The 23,413-nt window shown below is 49.9% G+C and overlaps 2 protein-coding genes across 12 annotated transcripts in view; one reads left to right on the top strand and one right to left on the bottom strand.

Annotated features, from left to right (window-relative positions):
- The window catches only part of SPIDR (scaffold protein involved in DNA repair), a 403,848-nt gene that overhangs the window by 43,804 nt on the left and 336,631 nt on the right, over positions 1–23,413 (bottom strand). For 4 of the 11 annotated variants that reach the window (XR_009559679.1, XR_009559678.1, XR_009559677.1 and 1 more), the window contains exons 17-20: positions 12,675–12,768; positions 11,867–11,981; positions 11,554–11,607; positions 5,954–7,390 (exon numbers count right to left, since the gene is read on the bottom strand). Coding sequence is in view for 1 of the 11 variants with exons in the window: in XM_030859801.3 (XP_030715661.1) it covers positions 7,226–7,390; positions 11,554–11,607; positions 11,867–11,981; positions 12,675–12,768 (428 nt within the window). In the remaining 10 variants the exon portion in view is untranslated. Of the gene's footprint in view, positions 1–4,981; positions 7,391–11,553; positions 11,608–11,856; positions 11,982–12,008; positions 12,769–17,870; positions 17,972–18,023; positions 22,967–23,413 lie in introns of those variants that run through there. The other 7 variants (XM_030859801.3, XR_009559681.1, XR_009559686.2 and 4 more) reach the window with 7 other exon arrangements.
- On the top strand, positions 4,894–5,958 carry CEBPD (CCAAT enhancer binding protein delta). The gene has a single exon (XM_030859811.3). The coding sequence runs from the start codon at positions 4,908–4,910 to the stop codon at positions 5,676–5,678; it is 771 nt and encodes a 256-aa protein (XP_030715671.1). The 5' UTR covers positions 4,894–4,907; the 3' UTR covers positions 5,679–5,958.

Here is a 23,413-nt window from a genome sequence, read left to right as displayed (position 1 = left end):
GATGGAAGCAACCTAAGTGTCCATCGACAGATAAAGGGATAAAGAAGATGTGGCACATATATACAATGGAATATTACTCAGCAATAAAAAGAAATGAGATTGAGTTATTTGTAGTGAGGTGGATGGACCCCAGAGTCTGTCATACAGAGTGAAGTAAGTCAGAAAGAGAAAAACAAATACTATATGCTAACTACCACATATATATAGAATCTTAAAAAATAAAAAAAGGTTCTGAAGAAGCTAGGGGCAGGACAGGAATAAAGATGCAGACATAGAGAATGGATTTGAGGACATGGGGAGGGGGAAGGGTAACCTGGGACGAAATGAGAGAGTGGCATGGACATATATACACTACCAAATGTAAAACAGGTAGCTAGTGGGAAGCAGCCACATAGCACAGGGAGATCAGCTCAATGCTTTGTGACCACCTAGAGAGGTGGGATAGGGAGGGTGGGAGGGAGATGCAAGAGGGAGGGGATGGAGGGGATACAAGGATATATGTATATGTATAACTAATTCACTCTGTTATAAAGCAGAAACTAACACACACACCATTGTAAAGCAATTATACTCCAATAAAAATATTTAAAAAAAAAAACAGAAAAGATCAATGAAACTAAAAGCTGGTTCTCTGAAAAACTAAACAAAATTGATAAACCTTTAGCCAGACTCCTCAAGAAAAAAAGGGAGAAGGCCCAAATCAATAAGATCAGAAATGAAAAAGAGAAGTTACAATTGACACCACAGAAATAGAAAAGATCGTAAGAGACTACAATGAGCAAATATACGGCCATAAAATGGACAACCCAGAATTCATAAATTCTCCCAAGACTGAACCAGGAAGAAATAGAAAATACGAACAGACCAGTCACAAGTACTGAAATTGAAACTGTGATTTAAAAACTCTCAACAGGGACTTCCCTGGTGGCCCAGTGGTTAAGAATCCACCTGTTAATGCAGGGGACACGGGTTCGATCCCTCATCCGGGAAGAGCCCACATGCCACGGAGCAACTAAGCCCGTGCGCCACAACTACTGAGCCTGTGTTCTAGAGCCCGTGAGCCACAACTACTAAAGCCCACATGCCCTAGAGCCCAGGCACCACGACTAATGAAGCTCACGCGCTCTAAGGCCCACGTGCCACAACTACTGAGCCCGCATGCTGCAACTACTGAAGCCCATGCGCCTAGAGCCCATGCTCCACAACACGAGAAGCCACCGCAAGCCTGCACACTGCAATGAACAGTAGCCCCCGCTCGCTGCAACTAGAGAAAGCCCTAGCACGGCAACGAAGACCCAATGCAGCCAAAACAATAGATTTAAGAAAATGAATAAATAAAAAATAAAAACTCCCAACAAATAGAAGTCCAGGACCAGATGGCTTCACAGGCAAATTCTACCAAACATTTAGAGAAGAGTTAACACCTATCCTTCTGAAACTATTGCAGAGGAACAACTGCAGAGGAAGAAACACTTCCGAACCCATTCTGTGAGGCCACCATCACCCTGACACCAAAACCAAAGACATCACAAAACCAGTATCACTGATGAACACAGATGCAAAAATTCTCAACAAAATACCAGCAAACCATATTCAACAATATATTAAAAAGATCATACACCATGATCAAGTGGGATCTATTCCAGGGATACGAGGATTTTTCAATATCCACAAATCAACATGGTTAACAAATTGAAGAAGAAGAACCATACGATCATCTCAGTAGATGCAGAAAAAGATTCTGATAAAATTCAACACCCATTTATGATAAAACTCTCCAGAAAGCGGGCATAGAGGGAACCTACCTCAACATAATAAAGGCCATATATGACAAACCCACAGTTAACATCACACTCAACTATGAGATATGAAAGCATTCCCTCTAAGATGAGGAACAAGACAAGGATGCCCACTTTTATTCAACATAGTTTTGGAAGTCCTACCCACTGCAATCAGAGAAGAAAAAGAAAAGAAAGGATCCAAATAGGAAAGGAAGAAGCAAAACTGTCACTGTTTGCTAATGACACGATTTGCTATACAGAGAAAATCCTAAAGATGCCACCAGAAAACTCTTAGAGTTCACCAAAGAATCTGGTAAAGTTACAGGATACAAAATAAATATATAGAAATCTGCTACAGTTCTATACACTAACAATGAAATCTCAGAGAAATTAAAGAAACAATCCCATTTACCATCACATCAAAAAGAATAAAATACTTAGGAATAAACCTACCTAAGGAGGCAAAAGGCATATAATCTGAAAAGTAAGACGTTGATGAAAGAATGTGATGATGACGTAAACAGATGGAAAGATGTACCTTGTTCTCAGATGGGAAGAATCAGTATTGTTAAAATGACCATACTACCCAAGGCAATCTACAGATTCAGCACCATTCCTATCAAACTACCAATGAGCTGTGGCAGGGCTGACAGGTGTGCCTGAGGGACTGAATCCACTTCACAGGAATAACAGGCTGGGAAGGCAAATCGCTCCTCCTTGTGTTCTATTACTGGGAACATGTGCAACTGTATGGCAGGTTGGACACCTGACTCACAGAATCAAATAACTGTTTTCAGCTCTGGCTACTTTGTAATCTGGGAGATCTGTCTCTTAAATTCCAGAGGCTGAAGTGAATGCAGAATTTTCTACCCATCACAGTAGGTTTTTAGTAAAATACACAGGCTTTATAAAGCACTGCCAAGGATGTGTGACCCTAATTCCCAGGGGCTTTATTCTTTTGGCCCTCATATTTCCTTTCCCACACACACAAAAAAATACTGGAAATCAGGTTTATCCGAAAAGCCTGTATTTGTAACCTCACTATTGTCTGACACAAAACACATGAGAACATATCATACAGTTAAAATTATTCCTGAGCCAGAAGATGAACAAAAGTATCTAATCTGATAGTTGAGAATCATCATCTGAAGAGGGCGCTAGAGTCACAATTTCCCTCCTCTTGACACTGGCATTGCTCAAAAACATTTTCACTGTTCCAGACTTTCATTTGGAGAACTGTTGTTGCCCCATATCTTGCACCGTATGAAGCATCCGAAAGTGGTCCCTCCTGAGGACTGAGGTATGGCCCCTTCGTGTTATGAGTGAGCCGGCCCGATTTCCTAACCCCGACAGTGTCCCACAGCTGGAGCACATCCAGCCTCCTGAGTTTCTAAAGGACGGACGTGTTTAGAAAGTCCACATGAAGTGCTGCATTTGAACAACTCAACTAAGCTCAACATAGCAATGTCCTCATAAACACGGGTGAATCCAAGGCTCCGACGTTTTTAAGGAATACTTTCTTATTTGACTGCTTCCTTTAGACAGTTTTCAGAACACAGGCTCAAGACTCCTAACAATGAGGAATCATGACCAACTTTGTATTTATCTCGGATAAATTAACAGTAGAGTTAGGAAAAGACAATAAGTGGAGACATTCAAGAAATGACTGTGGACAACTGCTGTCACAGAACTAAACTTTAAATTGTTTTATTGTATTTTTAATAGTCTTTCACTTGCCGTTAAACGTCATGACAAATCTCTACTTTGTTGGTCTACGACCTCTCCTTTCTCTTTTTCAGTAAAAGGGAAGAAAACTCTTAAATCTAAACATTATCATTACTAGTTAATACATTGAAAAAAAGATGGGCGTAGCATCTCTTTCAAGCTCAATCCCAATTTGACATCTGAATCTACTAATCATCTCACTGAATTATTTTCATGAGAATATGGTTCTCTGTGTATTTATTTTGCAATCCCTGACTGGGGAGGGCTTTAGTAGTGTTTTTATGGCTTCCAAAATAGATATGTCTTTCCTCTGGGTGTGCATGAACCACACTCTAAGTGTTCCTGGGTTTTACCTTTAATAGATAATTAATCGTGTGACATCCACATCACGGCTCCTGAGTAATTCTAGCGTTATTATGTCTGTCCTCCTAGAAAACCTATTCAGTATACCATGGTGCCGTCATCAGAAGTCACCTCTGGAATACTGTGGAGCTTGTGGAGCGTTTGGTGTCGGGAAGCAACGAAATGAGAAAGGATGTGGACAGAGACCAGGTCCGAACAGGGACGGTGATGTGAAAAATAGAAGTGACCCGAAATGCCTGACCCAAATTGTAGGAAACGTTAACCAACAAAGCCAGTTCAGTCTTTACCTGCATTTTACAATGTGAAGAGCTAGCGAGTTAACACCGTGTCAGAGCTGCTAGTATAAAGCTTATTTTCCTCCTAAAGGGGACCCACCCCACTGCTTTGGATCCAAAGGCACTTCTTTTTGGAATAATACTGAACAGCATTTAAAAAAAAAAAAGAGCCTAGAACTAAAGACAGGACTGAAGTAAGGCATCACCGCAAGATGGCACTGCTCTAGTGTCCCTGGAAGCAGCGTCGGGGTCGCGAGGCTCCCGGGGCTCTGAGTGTGGAGCTCCCGGGCGTTCGTGGGCTTTCCGGGGGCGCGGAGCTCTCGCGCGCTCGTGGTTCCCGGCTTCCCCCGGCCCTAGGCGCGCGGGGTTGGAGAGCGACCCCCGGACCCGGCGGAACCCCGCGGGGCAGCGTCTCCAACCCCGCCATCCGGAAGCCGCGAGACCCTAATTCCCTGAAGCCGCGGGGGAGCGCCCCCGGGCCCTAGTCCGCGCGCTGGCCCGGGCCCCGTTCTGGTTCCGCCGCGACTCCGCGGGCGCAGAGGCCCCGACCCACCAGCAGGAAGGAGGAGGCGCGGCCGAGGGAGGGTCGTTCCCGGCAGCGCCGCGCGGGCCGGGCCGGCGGGCAGGAAGCACGGGGGAGGCGCGCGGGCGGGGGTCCCGCGGTCCGCGGCCGGGGCGGGGCGGGGCGTGCGCGTCAGTCCGGCTAGAAAAGGCGGCGCCCGGCCCGCCCGAGGACCGCGCTCGCCGTCGGCCCGACGCCGCCATGAGCGCCGCGCTCTTCAGCCTGGACGGCCCGGCGCGCGGCGCGCCCTGGACTGCGGAGCCCGCCGCCTTCTACGAGCCCGGCCGCGCGGGGAAGCTGGGTCGCGGAGCCGAGCCGGCCGCGCCCGCCATGTACGACGACGAGAGCGCTATCGACTTCAGCGCCTACATCGACTCCATGGCCGCCGTGCCCACCCTGGAGCTGTGCCACGATGAGCTCTTCGCCGACCTCTTCAACAGCAACCACAAGGCGGGCGCCCTGGAGCTGCTGCCCGGGGGCCCCGCGCGCCCCGCGGGCCCCGGCCCCGCGCCGCGACCGCTCAAGCGCGAGCCCGACTGGGGCGACGGCGACGCGCCCGGCTCGCTGCTGCCCGCGCAGGTGGCCGCGTGCGCGCAGACAGTGGTGAGCCTGGCGGCCGCCGCGCAGCCCACTCCGCCCGCGTCGCCCGAGCCGCCGCGCCGCAGCCCCGCGCCCCCAGCTCCCGGGGCGGCGCGCGACAAGGCAGCGGGCAAGCGGGGCCCGGACCGCGGCAGCCCCGAGTACCGGCAGCGGCGGGAGCGCAACAACATCGCCGTGCGCAAGAGCCGCGACAAGGCTAAGCGGCGCAACCAGGAGATGCAGCAGAAGCTGGTGGAGCTTTCGGCCGAGAACGAGAAGCTACAGCAGCGCGTGGAGCAGCTCACGCGGGACCTGGCCGGCCTGCGGCGCTTCTTCAAGCAGCTGCCCGGCGCGCCCTTTTTGCCCGGCGCGGGGGCGGCGGACGCGCGGTGACGCGGGGGGCGTGCGGGCTGCGGCCGCAGTGCCTGGAACCGCCGTGCCGGACCCCCGGGCGGGGCCGGGACTCGGACAGCTGCCGCGTGGACCCTAAGTTACTGTGACGGCAGCTTCTCTGCATCCTACGCCCGAGGAGGCAGCTAAGGTACATTCGTTAGAGAGACTTTTCGGACAAACCTTTGTACTGTAGATACGAGGAAAAGACTGAGCATGCTCACTTTTTTATACTGATTTTTACAGTATTTGTAAGAATAAAGGCGTGTTAGACCCACCTTGATTCCTGCCCTCGCGGCCCTCCGGACTGGCCGGGGAGGACGCGAGGGCGCGTCTGGCTGGTGTGCGCCCCGGGGCCGGGTTCCTGGAAGGACCGTCGCTTTGCTTCTCCAACAGGCCAAACTCCACCTGCGGACGTGCCGGTTAACTTGCCGAGCGAGACCCGCTCGGGTGGAAGGCGCCCCGGGAACGTGTCGGAAACCGGCCGGAGCGGGTCCCACCTCGAGTCGGGGGCAAGGAGAGGAGGGCTCAGGTTATCCGAAAACCAGTCCCACTCATTCTGGCTTTCATGGGATTTGCTTTCGCTTCCCTCAGTCCTGTAGACAGCTTCAAGTAGATTTTCAAAGTGCATAAAGTACAGAAGTCATATAGGAGATGGAAAGGACGGTCACAAAGCTACTTAAAATCGGCTACCTTCCCGGTACTGGTAATGCTTCAAGGCTGAATCTGGACGAATAAATAAAGCCGTTGCCTTTCCCCCATGAGAGTGGGTACTAGGCAGCCTCCCTTGGTCTGGGCTGCTACGTCTATATTATGTAATTAGTTAACCGTGGCCTGTCATTATTACACTGTCATAAGGGAGGAAACGCGAAATCTTTGTAGTGTCCAGATTAATCCGTGGTTTTAGTTTTAACTCAGATCTCTGCCAACAAGGTGAACGATTCCCCAGCTCTCCTGCGGCAGCGTAGTCCTGCGCAGTGCCCGGCAGGACTAACCAGACCTGTCAGTCTCTCCGTAAGGAGCTACCATCAGGCCAGTCACTTTATCTCTACTTTATGGGAAACAGTTTTACCTCTGACATAGTTCCCCAGAACATTTTCCAAAAAATACTGAGCTGCAGAACGCTTAGGCTGGACACTGTGCAGAGCAGTAATATGACGATAGAGGACAAAGGTTTACACTCGGCAGGGTCATTCTTTGGGGAAATGTTAAAAGAAATATAAGAAAAACACGTTGAATCATTGTAAAATTTGAACACTTTAGAATTACAGTAGAACAAAATAACTTTTTCTACTACATTATTGTCTAAGGTAAATACAAAATGAAAACCTCAAGCTTATTTAAGCTCTGTCGTGTTTCTAAATTTGCAGAAAGGCAATAAAAATATATATCATCGCAGAAAGAAGTACTTTGATTTACAGTTTACAAAGCCATTTTACTAACATTTGCCCCAATCGAAGTTCCACTTCAAGATCATAAAGGACATTCACTCTGCCTAGAGTTAACAAATAACTACCGAACCACCACCACTGGCAGCCACTTTGTAAAGTTCACGGATCCTGCGGCTGCCACCCATGTGCTGAAGAGGCTCCCCCCTCGCTCAGGAGTTCCACCTCCTCCAATCCCACGCAGCTGGCCGGGCGGGTGGCGATGGACCGGACGAAACAGGTTATCGGCCCCACCTCCTTTCCAAGGACACTCCTCACCTCGTAACTCTGCAGGGATAAGAGGCAGGCTGGTTAAAGCAAACATCCCTGGGCGTGCTGTTCCCATCGGCTAAGGTCACCAAAGACAGAGCATTAGGCCCTTCCCCGGCCCATGACCCCTCTCCACCCCTCTCCAGAGGAGAGAACAGGCTGCAGCAAAAGCAAAGGAAGGAAGTGCTTTTTTCTGGTAGCCGAGTTTTTTTTGTTTTTTTGTTTTTTTTTTTGCGGTACGCGGGCCTCTCCCTGTTGTGGCCTCTCCCGTTGCGGAGCACAGGCTCTGGACGTGCAGGCTCAGCGGGCATGGCTCACGGGCCCAGCCGCTCCGCGGCATGTGGGATCTTCCTGGACCGGGGCACGAACCCACGTCCCCCGCATCGGCAGGCGGATTCCCAACCACTGCACCACCAGGGAAGCCCCCGAGCTAGTTTTTACACAAGAACATTAAAAGTATCTGTGATCGATGTTTGTTAGTGGGTGCAAGGATGTGCATCTCCCAGCTGGCCGTCCTAGGAGAGAAACTGGGGGGGGGAAACACATGGGAAGGGCCGTGCCCTGCGTCCCAGCAGGAGGCACACATCACGCCTGCTGCTGCATCCCACTTCCCCACTTGAGCAACACTTCTGGTCAAAGGACTTCCTTTGCCCCAAACTTCCCTCCTTAACAGGATCCCATTTCTCCCAGAGTCGCACTGAGCTGAACACCTCTTCCTATGCCACAGAAAGCCTTTCCTTCACATTGTTGGACGAATTGTCTTAGGGAACTGGTGAATTGTGGGCAAGTTTCATCTCTACACGGGAATGTAGAGCCACGGGCGGCAGGGGCCCCAGGTGAGCAGGCTGGGAAGGTGTGCTGTGCCCTCCTGGCCTCCGTGGATCACACCTCAGAACGGTTTCTTTTGGGGGTGGGGCTGAAAACAGAGGTTTATTGGTCTTTGGAGACTGAAGCCCTAGAAGGTCGTCATGTGTTCTTTCGGAAACTCCTTTGCTGCCACTTGCAGAGTAACGTCAGGAGTACCTCTCAGCCCTCCTCTGTGCCAGACACTTGACGGGCGTCTGTGGTGACTGAGCTCACTGCTAACTCGCCCCTCCACCATTAGTGTCTTGGCAGAGGGGACTCGGTGGGGGCGGGCGGGTGTCAGACAACATGGCCAAAGCTGGCACGTCTGTAGCTCCTTGACAGGCACCTCGCTGCCCTACCCCTGGGTCCAGGCTGGGCGGCCAACCGGCTTCTGGTGAACAGAGTGGGAGGGGAGGGGCACTGAGTGTGTCCCAGGCTCTGTCAGGACCGGGGCCCATCTTCTGCCCGGCTCGGGACCCAGTCACATGCTGTGAGGGCGTCCAGGCCGTGTGGGTGTCTGGCCAGAGCCCAGGAAGGTCCCAGCCGACAGGAGCACAGCAGCCAGCCGGGGACTGAAGGGCCTCCTGGGACACCAGCCCAGCTTTGGGGCACCGGCTGCTGCCCCACGGAGCCTCGTCCAGACTGCAGGTCTGTGTGCAGAGTCGGTGTGGAGGCACCGAGCCTTGAGACGGCTCATTCCGAAGCAGTAAGTGTCCAGATCGGTCTGGGATGTGGACGCTGCCCTAAAGCCAGCTCACCGCCGTGGCTGTCTTCCCGCGTACGAGACAGGCACGGCCTCCCCACCGTGGCTTGCAGGGAGCTGCGGCTTTCCTGGTGGCACGCCAGGTGAAGCAGGGCTGAGAGTCGCCAGTCCAGGCAGGCAGAGAGAGGGAAGGAGAGGATGCGACTGGACAGTGGGGAGGCCTCCCGCGGCCAAGACGTCAAGGTCACTCCCAGGGCTTTTACCCGGGCTGGCTACTGAGGGCTGCACCTGCGCGTGGGTGTGGGCCCAGGCGGCTGGGTACGAGCACGGGCCTTGGCGTTGGAAGAAAAGTCTGCAGAAACCCTCTTTTTAAAGTGTCAGGGTTGGCAACTACAGTTTTTGATAATAACTGTCTCGTTTATAAATGGACATTACACTATACATTATATTGGGGAGAAGTTAAGACGGAGAAGTTAAAACAATCACACCAGTAAACTCACATGTGCCGGTCATACGAACGCACGTGTGTAAAATGTGCCTCTATTTTAAAGGCACGTGTGTGTGCCGGCCCGGAAGCAGCACATTTTGTTCCGGGAGTGGAGCCGCGGTTCTCGTGTAAAGTCATCTGATTCTCTGGATTTTGGCGGATGTACCTTCTCATCCTGAAAACCGACAGAATCCAGATGAGCCTCGTGGCCGATGCCCCCGGGAGGTCTCCTACAGGTAGGAAGGAAGGTGTCCGCTTCCCTCCAGGTCAGCGTAAAGCCTGAGAATCCACCGGGCATAGACCGGGGGGCGGTAGCGGGGGGTTAGGAGCTCGGCGCCCCCCCAGTCCTACCGGCCTCGCCTCTGACAGCAGAGCAGCCACGCAGGGCCACCGAGGCGCTCGCCAACTGGGCCGCACGCCCGCCTCTTGTGTCTCTAGGAGCAGCAGGAGTTTACTGTGGGGGAGGCACAGCCTGCCTCCACCCGAAGCGACACGTGAACGCGGGTTCCTGCCAGGTCCCTGGATGGAGCAGGTGGCTGAGGGCCACCCTCCTGGGAGTCGGGGGCCCAGGGGAGGCAGGTGCCTGAGTAACCGCAGGGCCGGCAGGTGCTCTGGGTGCCGTCCCCAGGCGTTCAGCCATGCGCTCTGCTGGGTTCGTTTCGCTCTGTTCTTAAGCAGCACTCCCCCAGCATCCTCCAGAGGAACGTGTTCTCCGATGACCCGGATCTGCCGGCTTTAGTGCCCGTTTGCAGCCCCACCTTGGAACCCACTCCATCGGCCTCACCTAAGCACCCGCAGTCCCAAGAACTGCGGCCTCGCCACCCGTGAAACGCAGGACTCCACGAGAGCGCAACACACACAAGGCCCCTGCGGGCCCTACCCGGGCTGGCTACCCTGCAGGTGGTGAGCAGAGCGATAGCCCCGCTCTGCAGTGTCTCTGCATCCGGCAGGGAGCGTGCCACGGGCCTACCCCGACGCCTCCCGGGCAGCATGGGCTGCGCCCACGGGGATGCTGGGGAGGAGGTGAGGCAGCACGGGGACAGCGGGCAGCACGGTGCCCAGGCATCACACACGCTTACTGACACGGACTGTCACACAGTCAGGCACATGTGTCTATAAGCCCTCCTACAGCAGGGTTCAAACATCAATCCCCACCACGCAGCAGCCCCCCGGACAAAGGTTTGCGCTGCAGGGGTCACCGAGTTGCTCTCGAGATGCGCGAGGCCAGGAATGAGAGCTGGAACCACAGTCAGACCAGGGATCCTTAAAGGTTCTGTGCACAGATTTGTCCACATTCCAATTTACTCCGAACTCTGGCATCCGGTGCACATGAAAGAGTGTTGAGGGCTGCTTCTCCCCCGACACCCCAAGCCCAGGACGGGCTGGGACAGGACTGGCAAGTGGCCGGGAGAGCAGCCTGGGAGCCTCCAAATTCGGGCTGGCATCAGAGCTGGCATTTCGCTTCGGGAACCCATCACAAAGTTCTGCAAGTGTGAGCCTCCCCTTTCACAGCAGTCTCACAAGCTGGCCCATATCTGCCACCTGGATGTGGATCCCGGCAGGGCACAGACACAGCACTCTCTCCAGGGCTCAGCGATTCCACAGGCCACTTGGCGGGGCTTTCAAATGGCTCTGACAAGGACAGACCTCTCTCGTTTATGTGAGGACCAAAGGTAAGGTATGTGTGCTCAGGCGGTGCTTTCTTTGAGGAGCACACCTCACACCTCTTTACAAAGCTCACCACAGTAACAGGGCAGATGTGAGAAGTGAAAGTCAAGTTTCCAGGCACTCAGACTAGAGACCCAGCAATTTAGAAAAACGTGCATCTCAGGTAATTGTCCTATTAACGTGAAACCATGGCAGGAGGTTTAACCTGAAACCTCAAGACCGACTTACCATAATCAAAGCTGGGGGACAGATTCGTATGTCTACTGCAAGACCGATCAGAAAATAACCTCGATTCCAAAAGGGAAAGGATCTTGTTAGCAGACTCGGGCGTGAGTCAGAAGAGGGAGCAGAAGGCCTAGCCGAGTCTCGGGAGAGTCCGGACTCTCAGCTCCATGTGGCACATGGAGGGCCCTTGCAGCCAGGGGACACGGGGGAGGAGAGTAAGGACACGCACCTGGGCTGGGCGCCCCAACTTACCCCGTCCTCGCAGGCGGCAAACCTCAGGAGCGAAGAGATGCTGTGCTGCAGCAGCTGCAAGAACAGCCACGGGCGGAGTCAGGACCCCCACCCCGCTCACCGGAAGGATCCCCCACCGAGACCTGATGTGTGACTCGAAGCCACCAGCTTCCATCGCAGAGCCTTAAGTCAGACAGGGGAGGGCTGCGGCCCCTCGGGGGAGCCCTGCCCCCTTTCCCAGGAAAAGAGCAGGAGATGCCGCCCCGGCCCGGCCGCGGGTGAAGGGGGCGCGCAGTAGGTGGACGCGGATGCACGAGCTCCCACCTGTTCCTACCTTGACCCTCACTGTGCACTGGGGTCGCAAGGGGCAGTCCAGGAAGACCTGCAGGTGCCTTCTGAGGAGGGGAGAGGTGACCACGCGGGAGCAGTCCCCACAGGAGAAGGCGCCCCTGTTGTTTGAAAACAAGAAGGCACAGAGCGCGGGAGCCTGGTGGCGGGCAGACACACAGACATTCCCTGCACGCGAGCGAGTGTCCGTCTGCCGTGTTAGAGGGGGGCTCAGAAACCCGGCTCCTAGAACAGGCCCCAAGCAGCCTGGGCTCTGCGGTCGCAGCGCCTGGCGTGGGGGCCCCCCCGGCTGAGCCACGCAGCCAACAAGGGGAAGGGCCGGACTGCAAACCTGCTCCCACCACCAGTGTCTCTGCTTCTTCCTGCTTCCAAGGAAGGCCTGTCCAGGCCACCACCTGTGAGGCGTCAAGAAGCAGGAACGTGCTGACACGCCCTGTGCACGTGCCTCCGACAGTCACGGGGGGGCCGGAGGACCGGCGCCGAGGACGGGCCCCGGGGTGGGGGGCGGTAAGGCTGGGCAGGGATGTCTGCTTGCAGAGGTCGGCTGTGCCGTCACCAAGTGTGTCTCACGTTCGTGTTAGCCCCAAGTTCTTTTTCTCCCGCCTGATAACAAAGAAGCTGAGGAAACCTGGCTCTTCTCTCTTTTAAGACAGGAAGAGCCTCGGGGAACCGCAGAACCCCAGTCGTGAGGAGAGAAAACACGGCGCCCGGCCTCCTCCGTGTGCCCTGGGCCCGGCCCCTGGCCCGAGGCACAAGGCAGTGGGGTCCCGGGCTGCTGCTGCTGCTGCCCCTACCTGTCTTCCGGCCTCCGTTCCAGTCTCTCACCGCCACACAGGTCACACGCAGGCCACGAGCAGGCGGTGCTCTCGTCCACGGCGACCACAGCGCCTAGGCCCAGGGAAGCAGACCCGGGCTCAGAGGCGGCTCTGTCCCCCAACTTCTCTTTGCCCCTCAGGTCACAGACGGTAACGTGAGGTGCCCCAGGTTTGCTTCTCATTTGTGAGTTTATATAAATGTTCCTAAGCTTTTTATAATTTCCATTCATGGCACAAAATTGCAACAAAGAGCAGGTTTTAAAGCTCAGGCATATTACTAACCAAGTATTTTCGTTTTTGCCTTTTTCCAACGTGCATGTTCTGAGGCCGTGACGAGCACCCCATCCCTGATCCGTCTCGTCCTGCCCTTAGGCTGCTGCATGGCTGTCCCCTTAGGTCCCGGTTCTCTCGGCCACTCTCCTGACTGGACACCAGGTCTCCAAACTGCCCTAGCCCGAGGCGGTGGGCATTTGTCTACCTGGCTCCTTCTGTGCTGGACCCTTCTCTTAGGATGCACTCATGGAGTGGGGTTACTGCGTCCAAGCGCGTGAGCACAGAGATGGCGGAACCCCTTTCAGAGGCGCTTCCCACAGAACCTCCGACCCCTGCCGCCCACTCCCGCCCACTGCACTGACGCTCACAGGCAGCACTGCCTGCTGGACGGTGAGGCTGGAACTCCACAGCTTAGGCTCCACTTCTTCGACATGCGAAGAGAAATATGCTTATTGGTTTGTCAGTATCTCTTCTTATGTGATTTCTCTGGTTCCCTCATTTCTTTTTTACTCCAACGTTTGTGATTTATTTATTCAACAAACAAATACATATACAATGCTCTTTAGTGTGGGATATACACATAGCACTTTGAACATAGGGTAGATGCCACAATCTACACTTTCATGGATGCCACAGTCAGGCTGGAAAAGCAGATAAATAACAAGTAAAATGATCATGAAATATGGGAGAAAATATCTGCAGAAGACACTCTGATCAAGGACTGCCATCCAAAGTATATTAGAACTTTAAAAACTCAACAGTAAAGGGACTTCCCTAGTGGTCCAGTGGTTAAGAATCCTCTTTCCAATACAGGGAGCACGGGTTCGAGCCCTGGTTGGGAAACTAAGATCCCATATGCCGCGCAGCACAGCACCCCCCCTCCAAAAAAAAACAACAACAACAAAAAAACCTCAACAATAAGAATCAGAATAACCTGATTAAAAATTGGGCCAAAGACTTGAACAGACACCTCACCAGAGAAGATACAGAGACAGGAGAAAAGCATGTGAAAAGATGTTCAGCATCACGTCTTGAGGGAAATGCAAATGAACACAGCAATGAGACACCGCGACACACCTATGAGAACGGCCAAAGCCCACACACTGACAGCACCGAATGCTGGTGAGGATGTGGAGCAACAGGAACTCTCATCACTGCTGGCGGGGAGGCAAATGGTGCAGCCACTTTGGAAGACAGTTTGGCAACTTCTTACAAAATTAAACACAGTCTTACCATACAATCAAACAATCTCGCTCCTTGGTATTTACACAAAGGAGCTGAAAATGTGTGTCCACATCCACACCGGCACGTGATGCTTACAGCAGCTTTATTCAGGATTACCAAACATGGAAGCAACCAAGATGTCCTTCAGTAGCTGGATGGATACATAAGCTCTGGTTTATCTAGAAAGTGGAATGTTATTCAATGATTTTTAAAAAATGAGTTCTTGAGCCATGAAAAGACATGAAGGGACCTTAAAAGCGTATTACTAAGTGAAAAAAGCCAAGCTCAAAAGGCTACACACTGTATGATTCCAACTACAGGACATACTGGAAAAAGCAAAGCTATACAGATGGTGAAAAGATCAGTGGTTTCCGGCTATTAAGCGGGAGAGAGGGCTGAGGAGGTGGAGCGCAGAGGGTTTTAGGCCAGGGAAACTGTTCTGTATGACGCTGTAATGATGGCTACATGTCCGAAGTGTGTCTAAATCCATAAAATGACAACACCAAGAGTGAACCCTGCTGTAAACTATGGACTCTGGATGATGACGGCGTGTCGATCACGGTCATCAACGATCCAGGGGGGATGCTGACAGCGGGCGAGGCTGTGTGTGTATGGGGGTGGGGGAACGCAGAAAAGCGCTGTACCTTCTGGTCGGTTTTGCTGTGAACCCAAAACTGCTCTAAAAAAAAATCAGTTTATTAAAGAAAACCATGAAATACATGCTAAATTGAGAAATGGAAAAGACCCCTCAGAGGTGCAAAAGAGAGGCCTCTAGGCTGGCCTAAGTGTCAGGGGAGACTTCCCGAAAGAATGGACCCGAGGAGGGGCTGCAGGTAGGGAGAGGCACAGGCCCACTCTTCACCCTGAGGTGGGGCTGGAGGCCAAACAGGCAGAAAAAAGAGGCAGGTGAGACCGCTGTGAAGTCCGCAGGCTGGCAGGCCAGGACCATAGAGGGTCTCGCTGGGGATTCCAGACTTGGTCTTGGAAGGGATGAGGAGACAGAAAGGAATTTTAAACAGGGGACTGAGTTGGTCTGATTTTCTTGGAATGTGAAGCATTGTACATACCATCAAGATTCACTGCAAATCACAGACCATCCTTGTTGAAAAGTGGTGAAATTAGACATTTTAAAAAAAGTAAGATGTGACCTAAGTTTCCAGAAAGATAGAAGAGTCATCCTTCACACTCTTGGAGCAAAGAATTTCATTCTCCACTAGAACAAACATTAGGAGAAAATTTATTTGTAGAGGATAAAACAGAATGATGAGAACTAAGTAGGCTCAGTTTATCAAAATGCATTCATGCAGTGCATCCTTGAATGGCTTTTGCAAAATGAAAATAATACAGCTTGATTTTAAAAAGGCTGCCCAGCTAATTTCATTGTTCTTGCAAATCTAATCAAGATTGAGTCAAAGCAATGAAAAGTTAAGCCAATAAGAGCTTATAATACAGCCGAAGGTGCGTCTTCATGAATGTCAAGAGTCCAGGTTGCGGGGAGGGCTCCCACCCCAGGGGGTGTCAGCACAGAGGCTCACACAGTCCTTGGCAGGTCTGCTAAATGAATTAAGAAAAAGAAGACTGCTACAAACCACAGTTCCCTTTACCCTAGAATATCTTTGGGTGTTAACAGCATTTACACTTACATGGGATTAAGCAATTTCCTTCCAATTAGGGAACGAGGCACGGGCTGAGGAAATACATTTCATCTGGGGTCTCCACACCACTGGCAATCCCTTCTGGCAACCCAGGGGACAGCTGGGAATTGTACTATTAACCTTTAGTATCTAGGACATTCACTTAAAGAAGCATCAGAAGGAAAACAACAACTGTTGTTAGGGTTTGAGAATTCTGGCAAATTGCTGCAGTTTGCTGTTAAAAGCCTTTACATTCTTTGTCTCATTTACAGAAACCTCTTGTAATTAGGCTTGGGAAGGTGTATCCCATGTTTATGAAAACGACTTTGTGAAAGGTCCTTCCTGAGGGTCCTATGGGAAGCACTCCGGCCCATCCTCCGTGGGCGGCCAGCTCTCTGCCACACTGTCCCCACCCTTCTTTCTGGCTGAAAGAAGTTGGGGCTCAGGACCTTCTACTAGGTCAAGGTCGACACCCGGTTTGAGGGCAGGACTCTGCCCCCTGCGTGACCGCACCCCCTGCACAGTGCAGGGAAGATCACCGCCCACCAGCAAGCGGCAGATACAAAGTGTCAAGTGGGGCAAGGAAGATAAAACCAACTGCAAAGCTGTCCCCAAAAAGAGACTGGAAGGAAGTCCCCGCGGCTCTGGAGCCGCCTTTTGGGCAGGGAGGCCATGGGCGCCGTCACCTCCTGGAGACGTCTTCCTGGCAGGTGTTGCGGGTTCTCAGCGAGTGACTGACGCACAGGCCACTCCCTGCGTCCATCCCAGCTCTGCTCGGGGAACACGCCTGCTGTCCTGCCAGGTCCAGGCGGCCGAGGGAGACCCTGAGGCCAGCTGAGAGCCCCTCCTGAGGCAGGCTGGGCAGGGCAGAGCACAGCACGGCTGAGGGGCTATCCTGGATTTGATGGAATCCAGTCTGGGCCAGCCCACGGCTGGCTGGAGGGCAGGGGGTCCCGTCCCTGTGTCCATCTGGGAGCTGGTTCCTGCATGGCCTCTGCCTTGGCTGGGGGCTCCTGTGTGGGAGGCTGGGCCAATCCCTGGTTTTTGCAGCTGGGCTTCGTCTTCTCTTAATCCCTAGTTAGCTGGGCCTTCTCGGAGGACCTGGCTGCACTGTGATAACAGTCTGTACACATCCATCGGACCCACCTGCACGCCTGCAGGACAGCTTCAGAGAGACCCCCAGACTGCTCAACGTTAAAATGGTAATGAAGGTAATGAAATGATACAGGTCAGAAATTGGACCTACATAAAGGAAAAGAAGGGCACTGGAAAAGGAATAAATGGGGGTAAAGTAAAATCTTTAACCTTTGTGGTTCTAAACTGATCTGTAACAAGGATGTTCAGTGTTATGCCTTGTAAGTGAAGTGAATGACAGCTGTTATAAGGGACTGAGGGAGAGACTGATAATGTGGCTACACCCTGAAGCGGGCAGTGTTATCTGAAAGTGGATTTGACTGGTTCTAAGTGTACATTGCAAACTCTAGGGCAACTACTAAAAATTTTTTCTAGAAGTATAACTGACATACTGAGAGGAGAAAATGGAATCACACAGAATGCTCAATCAAGATGAGAAATGGCAGGGACTTCCCTGGCATCCAGTGGTTAGGACCTGGCACTTCCACTGCCGAGGGCCTGGGTTTGATCCCTGGTCGGGGAACTAAGATCCCGCCTGGTGCAGCCAAGCGGGAAAAAAGAATGAGAAAAGGCAGGAAGAGAATGGAAAACAAAAACAGAAACAAGAGCCAGGAACAGAAAACAATATACGTGTGACAGATCTTAACCCAATGATATAAATATTCACTTTAAATGTGAATGGTCTAAATATAAGAAATAGCCTCTTAAGAGCGGACAAAAAATGTGAGCCATCTCTACGGTGTCTACAAGAAATCTGCTTCAAACACAAAGACACACAGAGATGAAAAGCAAAGGGACAGAAAAAGGTATATTACGCTCATGCTAATAAGAGAAAACTGGAGCTACACTGATTTCAGACACAGCCGACTTCGGAGCAAGGAAAGGCATCAGGGATCGAGAGGGGCGTTACCTCATGGGAAAGGGGTCTGTTCTCCCAGGAGACGTATCTGTCCTTAATGTGTGTCTGCCTGACAACAGGCTGCTAAAACGACGTGAAGTCAACTGACAGAACTGCGAGGAGAGAAAGAGACCCATGGCTGTATTTTACTGTTTTTTTTTTTTTTTTGCGGTACACGGGCCTATCACCGTTGTGTCCTCTCCCATTGCGGAGCACAGGCTCAGCGGAGCACAGGCCCGACACGCAGGCTCAGCGGCCATGGCTCACAGGCCCAGCCGCTCCGCGGCACGTGGGATCTTCCCGGACCGGGGCACGAACCTGTGTCCCCTGCATCGGCAGGCGGACTCTCAACCACTGTGCCACCAGGGAAGCCCACAGCTGTATTGTATATATTGTGTTTGGAGACTTCAAGTCCCCTTACCAGTGACCGACAGATCCACAGGCAGAAAATCATAAAGACATAGTTGAACTGAGTAGCACCTTCCCCGGTTCTGACTGATGTTTACAGACACCTCCATCCGACAAGAGAAGGACACACCTTCCTCTCAAGCTCTCATGGGACATTCATCCAGACAGACCACATTCTGGGCCACAAAACACACCTTAACACATTTAAAGGTATAAAAATCATACTAACTATGCTCCTAAACCACGATGGAATTAACCAGAAATCAATAACAGAAAGACAACTGGAAACCCCCCAAATACTTGGAGATTAAACAATGCACTTCTAAATAACACGTGGGTCAAAGAAAAAATCTCAAGAGAAATTTAAAAATACCTTGAACTAAATGAAAACAAAAACACATCAAAACTTGTGGGATGCAGCAAAAGCAGTGCTTAGAGAAGTTTACAGCACTAAATGTAAATATTTGAAAACATCTAAAATAGATAGTCTAAGCTTTCATCTTAAGAAACAAGAAAAAGATAAGCAAACTAAAACACAAAGTAGGGAGAACATAAGCAATAACAAAAATTAGAGCAGAAATCAATGACATTGAAAACAGGAAATCAGTAGGAAAAAATCAAGAAACCCAAAAGTTGGTTCTTTGAAAAGGTCAATAAAAATTAATGAACTTCTAGCTAGGATAACCAAGGATAAAAGAGAGAAGAAACAAATTATTTATATCAGAAATGAAAGAGGGGCCATCATTACTGATCCCGTGGATCAGTAATAAAAGGACAATAAAGGAATAATTAAAAGGATAATAAAGGAATGTCAGAAATAACTCTATGCACCCAAATTCAATAACTTAAGTGAAATGGACCAAGTCCCTGAAAGACACAATCTGCAAAAACTCCCACAAGAAGAAACTAGTGATCTGAATAGGCCGAGACCTACGGGCACACCTCAGAGATACTGTGGGCTCGGATCCAGACCACTCACCACAATAAAGCGAATACTGCCATAAAGCGAGTCACATGGATCTGGGAGGTTCCCAGTGCATACAAAAGTTATGTCTACACTATACTGTAGTCTACTAAGTGTGCAATAAATACATTATGTCTAAAAAACCCCACTTAATTAAAGAATACTTAATTGCTAAACTATGCTAACCATCATCTGAGCCTTCAGCAAGTCATGATGTTTTTGTAACAGTAGCATCAAACATCACTGACCACAGATCGCCACAGCAAACGTAGTCATAATGAAAAAATCTGAAATATTGCACAAATTACCAAAACGTGACACCAAGACACAAAGTGAGCAAAATGCCGTTGAAAAATAGCACTGAAAGACTTGCTTGACACAGGGATGCCACAGAACTTCAATCTGTGAAAAATGCAGGATCTACCAAGCTCAATAAAACAAGGTAAGCCTATATTAAAGCAATTGAATCAATAATGCATAACCTTCCAAAACAGAAAGCACCAGGCCCAGATGGGTTCACTGATAAATTCTATCAAACGTTTAAGAAAGGAACTATACCAATACTCTATAATTTCTTCCATGAAGATAGTAGCAGAAGGAATACTTCCTAACTCAACCTCTGAGGACAGCATTCACCTAGTATCAAATCTAGATAAAGACATTACATGAAAGGAAAACTACAGACCAATATCTCTCATGAACATAGTTACAAAAGCCCTTAACGAGATATTAGCAATCTAATCCAACTATATAAAAAAAGGATTATACCATGACCAAATGGGATTTATTACAGGTTTATAAGGCTGGTTCAGTATTTAAAAAATCAATTACTGTAATTTATCATATCAACAGACTAAAGAAAAATCGTATGATCATATCAATAGATGCAGAAAAAGTGCTGGACAAAATCCAACACCCATTCATGATAAAAACTCTCAGTAGCCTAGAGGGGGTTTCCACAACTTGGTAAAGAAATTTACAAAAAACCTACAGACAGAATAAACCAATAAAGAAGTTATGTGATTTAGGAAAGAATGAATCGAACCTAAATGATAAATAGAAGGGAGGCCCAGGACAATAGCTGACAACAGAGCAACTAGTCAAGATTGGTTCAGAGGGACAGAAGGCTCCAGGAGGGAGATTACAAAGGAAAAGGATGACTCCAAAGATTTGTCACCGTTTTTTGAGAATTTGGGAGAAAATTAGGGTGTAGGGCAGGCAGTGCTAGGAAAATAAAAGTCAACATAAAACTCCATGAAAAAAACCATAGAAGAAAGGAACTAGAGTGTGTAGACTAGTTTCCCATTCAGCTAAAAGTATTTATATAATCATAATAATCAAAATACCATTTTTAAAGATTTTTTTCATGTGGACCATTTTTAAAGTCATTATTTAATTTGTTACAATATTGCTTCTGAGTTACGTTTTGTTTTTTTGGCCCCGAGGCATGTGGGATCTTAGCTCCCCAACCAGGGATTGAATCCACACCCCTTGCACTGGAAGGCGAAGTCTTAACCACCAGACCACCAAGGGAAGTCCCAAAATACCATTTATTGATTTTCATCTTTGAGGATCAACCTGTAGACAAAGTGCAAGGCTTTATAGCTACAGGACAGTATTGACCTTAGCAACACACAGAACCAACTGCAGGGGAAGGAAGAGAGCAGTAGGAGAAGAGCAGGGTTCTTTTCCTTCAATGTGTGGAATAAAGAGATTATCTTTAGCAGAAAAGACAACAAACAAACAAACCCCCTACAGCTAACATCATTACCTAATGGCGAGAAAGAAAGTTGATGCTTTCTCCTTAAGATGAGCAACAGGGCAAGGAAGTCCCCTCTCACTGCTTCTATGCAACCTGGTGCTGGGAGTCCCAGTTTATGCCAGAGGCCAGAAAAGGAAATAAAATGTATACAGGTCGGGAATGAAGAAAAACACTCTCCTGTCCACAGATGACAGTTTTCTCTGTAGAATATCCCAAAGAATCAACAACAAAAAAATCTAGAACTACAAACATGTTTGTAGCTAGGTTGTAGGATACAAGGTTAAAATACAAAAGTCAATTGTTTTCCTATATACTAACAATAAACGAGGGAATTTGAAATTAAAAACACACAACACCATTTACATTAGCTAACATAAATGAAATACTTAGGTATAAGTGTAGCAAAATATGTACAAGATCTATATGAGGAAAAGTACAAAACTCTGCTGAAAGAAATCGACGGTGAGATACTCCATGTTTACGTACAGGAAGACTCAACAGTGTTAAGATGTACATTTTTTCTAAGTTGCTCTACAGATTCGACACAATCCCAATCAAAATCCCAGCAAGTTATTCTGTGGATACCAACAAACCGTGTTTTTTTTGCGGTACGCGGGCCTCTCACTGTTGTGGCCTCTCCCGTTGCGGAGCACAGGCTCCGGACACGCAGGCTCAGTGGCCATGGCTCACGGGCCCAGCCGCTCCGCGGCATGCGGGATCCTCCTGGACTGGGGCACGAACCCGTGTCCCCTGCATCGGCAGGCAGACTCTCAACCACTGCGCCACCAGGGAAGCCCCCAACAAACCGATTTTACAGTTTATGTGGAAGAGACAAAGACCTAGAATAGCCAAGACAATAATGAAGAACACGCTGGAGGACTACACACACCAGCGCTGCCGTAATCAGGACAGTGTTGTAGCAGTGAGAGAACAAGTAAGTCAGTGCAACAGAATAGAGAGCCTAGAAATAGACCCACATAAATATAGTCGACTGATCTTTGACATTTCAATAGAGAAAGGACAGCCTTTTCAACAGTGACAGAACAACTGACAAAACACATGGGAAAAAAATGAATCCAGAAAGACCTTACACCTTTCACAAAATTTAACTGAAAATGGATCATAGACTTAAGTGTAAAATGCAAAACTGTACAACTCCTAGAAGAAAACAGGAGAAAATCTGGGTGACCTTGGATCAGACAACAAGTGTTTAGATTCACCAAAAGCACAATTCATGAAAAAAACAAGTTGATGTTGGACTTCATTAAAATTAAAACTGGTCTGCAGACGCTGTTAAGAAAATGAAGAGACAAGCCAAGGACAGGAAAAAATATTTGCAAAAGACCTATCTGACAAAGGGCTGTTATCCAAAATATATGAAAAAACTCTTAAAACTCAACAATAAGAAAATGAACAACCCGAATAAAAAATGGACCAAAGTGCTTCACAGACACCTCACCACAGAAGATATACGCATGGCAAATGAGCACGTGAAAGTCGCTCCACGTCACGTGTGGTCAGGGAAACGCAAACTAAAATAGCAATGAGGCACCATCACACACCTGTCAGAATGGCTGACAATCTAAAATCTAAAGCCCTGCGAACACCAAATGCTGGTGAGGACGTGAAGCACAGGGGATGCGACCTGTCGCGGAGCTCTGCTCTGGGGGCACAAGGAGGACTTTGCTGGCCCAGCTCTCCCTCCACTGCCCAGGTGTCGCTCCACGGGTGCTGCTGGCCAGAAACCCTCCATCAACACTGCCCTTCTCCAGAGAGGCCACAGTGGACACTGGATCTCTCACCGTGGGCCACGCTTCCCGACACTGCCCTGTGGTCATGCTGTCTGCGCCGGGAGGGCCCAATCTCAGCCTCAGTTCTGTCCCTCGGAAGGGTTACCTTCTCTGGAGGGAGCACAGCTTCTTCCTGGTTCTGCCGCTGTTCTCTACTTATGATCATGGCCCACATGAACACCATCTGAAACAACAGGAATACACCCAAAGAGCGGAAAATACACGTCCACCCAAAGGCCTTACATGAATATTCACAGCAGCATGAATCACAGTATCAAAAAAAATGTGCATCAACTGATGAATGTTTAAACAAAACAGGGTCTACCCATACAATGGAATATTCAGCCACAGAAAGGAATGCAGCCTGAGAAATGCCTCGAAAATGTTCTGCTGAGTGAAAGCAGCCAGAAACCAAGGCGCACACAGTGCAGGATTCATGTGCGTGTCCATGAGACTGAAGGTAGAGAAGCAGAAGCCAGGGGCTGGGCGGGGACGGGGCATGACTGCGGACAGACACGGGTTCCTCTCTGGGGCTAGTCAGTGGGCGTGCTTGCACAACTGTGTGAGCACACTAGAAACAGCGAGCTGTACACTTTAAAAGGGTGAGTTTCATCTCAATGACACTGTGATT

This window comes from Globicephala melas, chromosome 17 (genome assembly GCF_963455315.2).
Source record: "Globicephala melas chromosome 17, mGloMel1.2, whole genome shotgun sequence".
Lineage (NCBI taxonomy): Eukaryota > Metazoa > Chordata > Mammalia > Artiodactyla > Delphinidae > Globicephala > Globicephala melas.
This window is presented reverse-complemented; position numbering and strand designations above follow the sequence as displayed.

Bases quoted from the DNA above. Each gene is read 5' to 3' on its own strand.
- CEBPD (XM_030859811.3), top strand. From the start codon at position 4,908: ATGAGCGCCGCGCTCTTCAGCCTGGACGGCCCGGCGCGCGGCGCGCCC.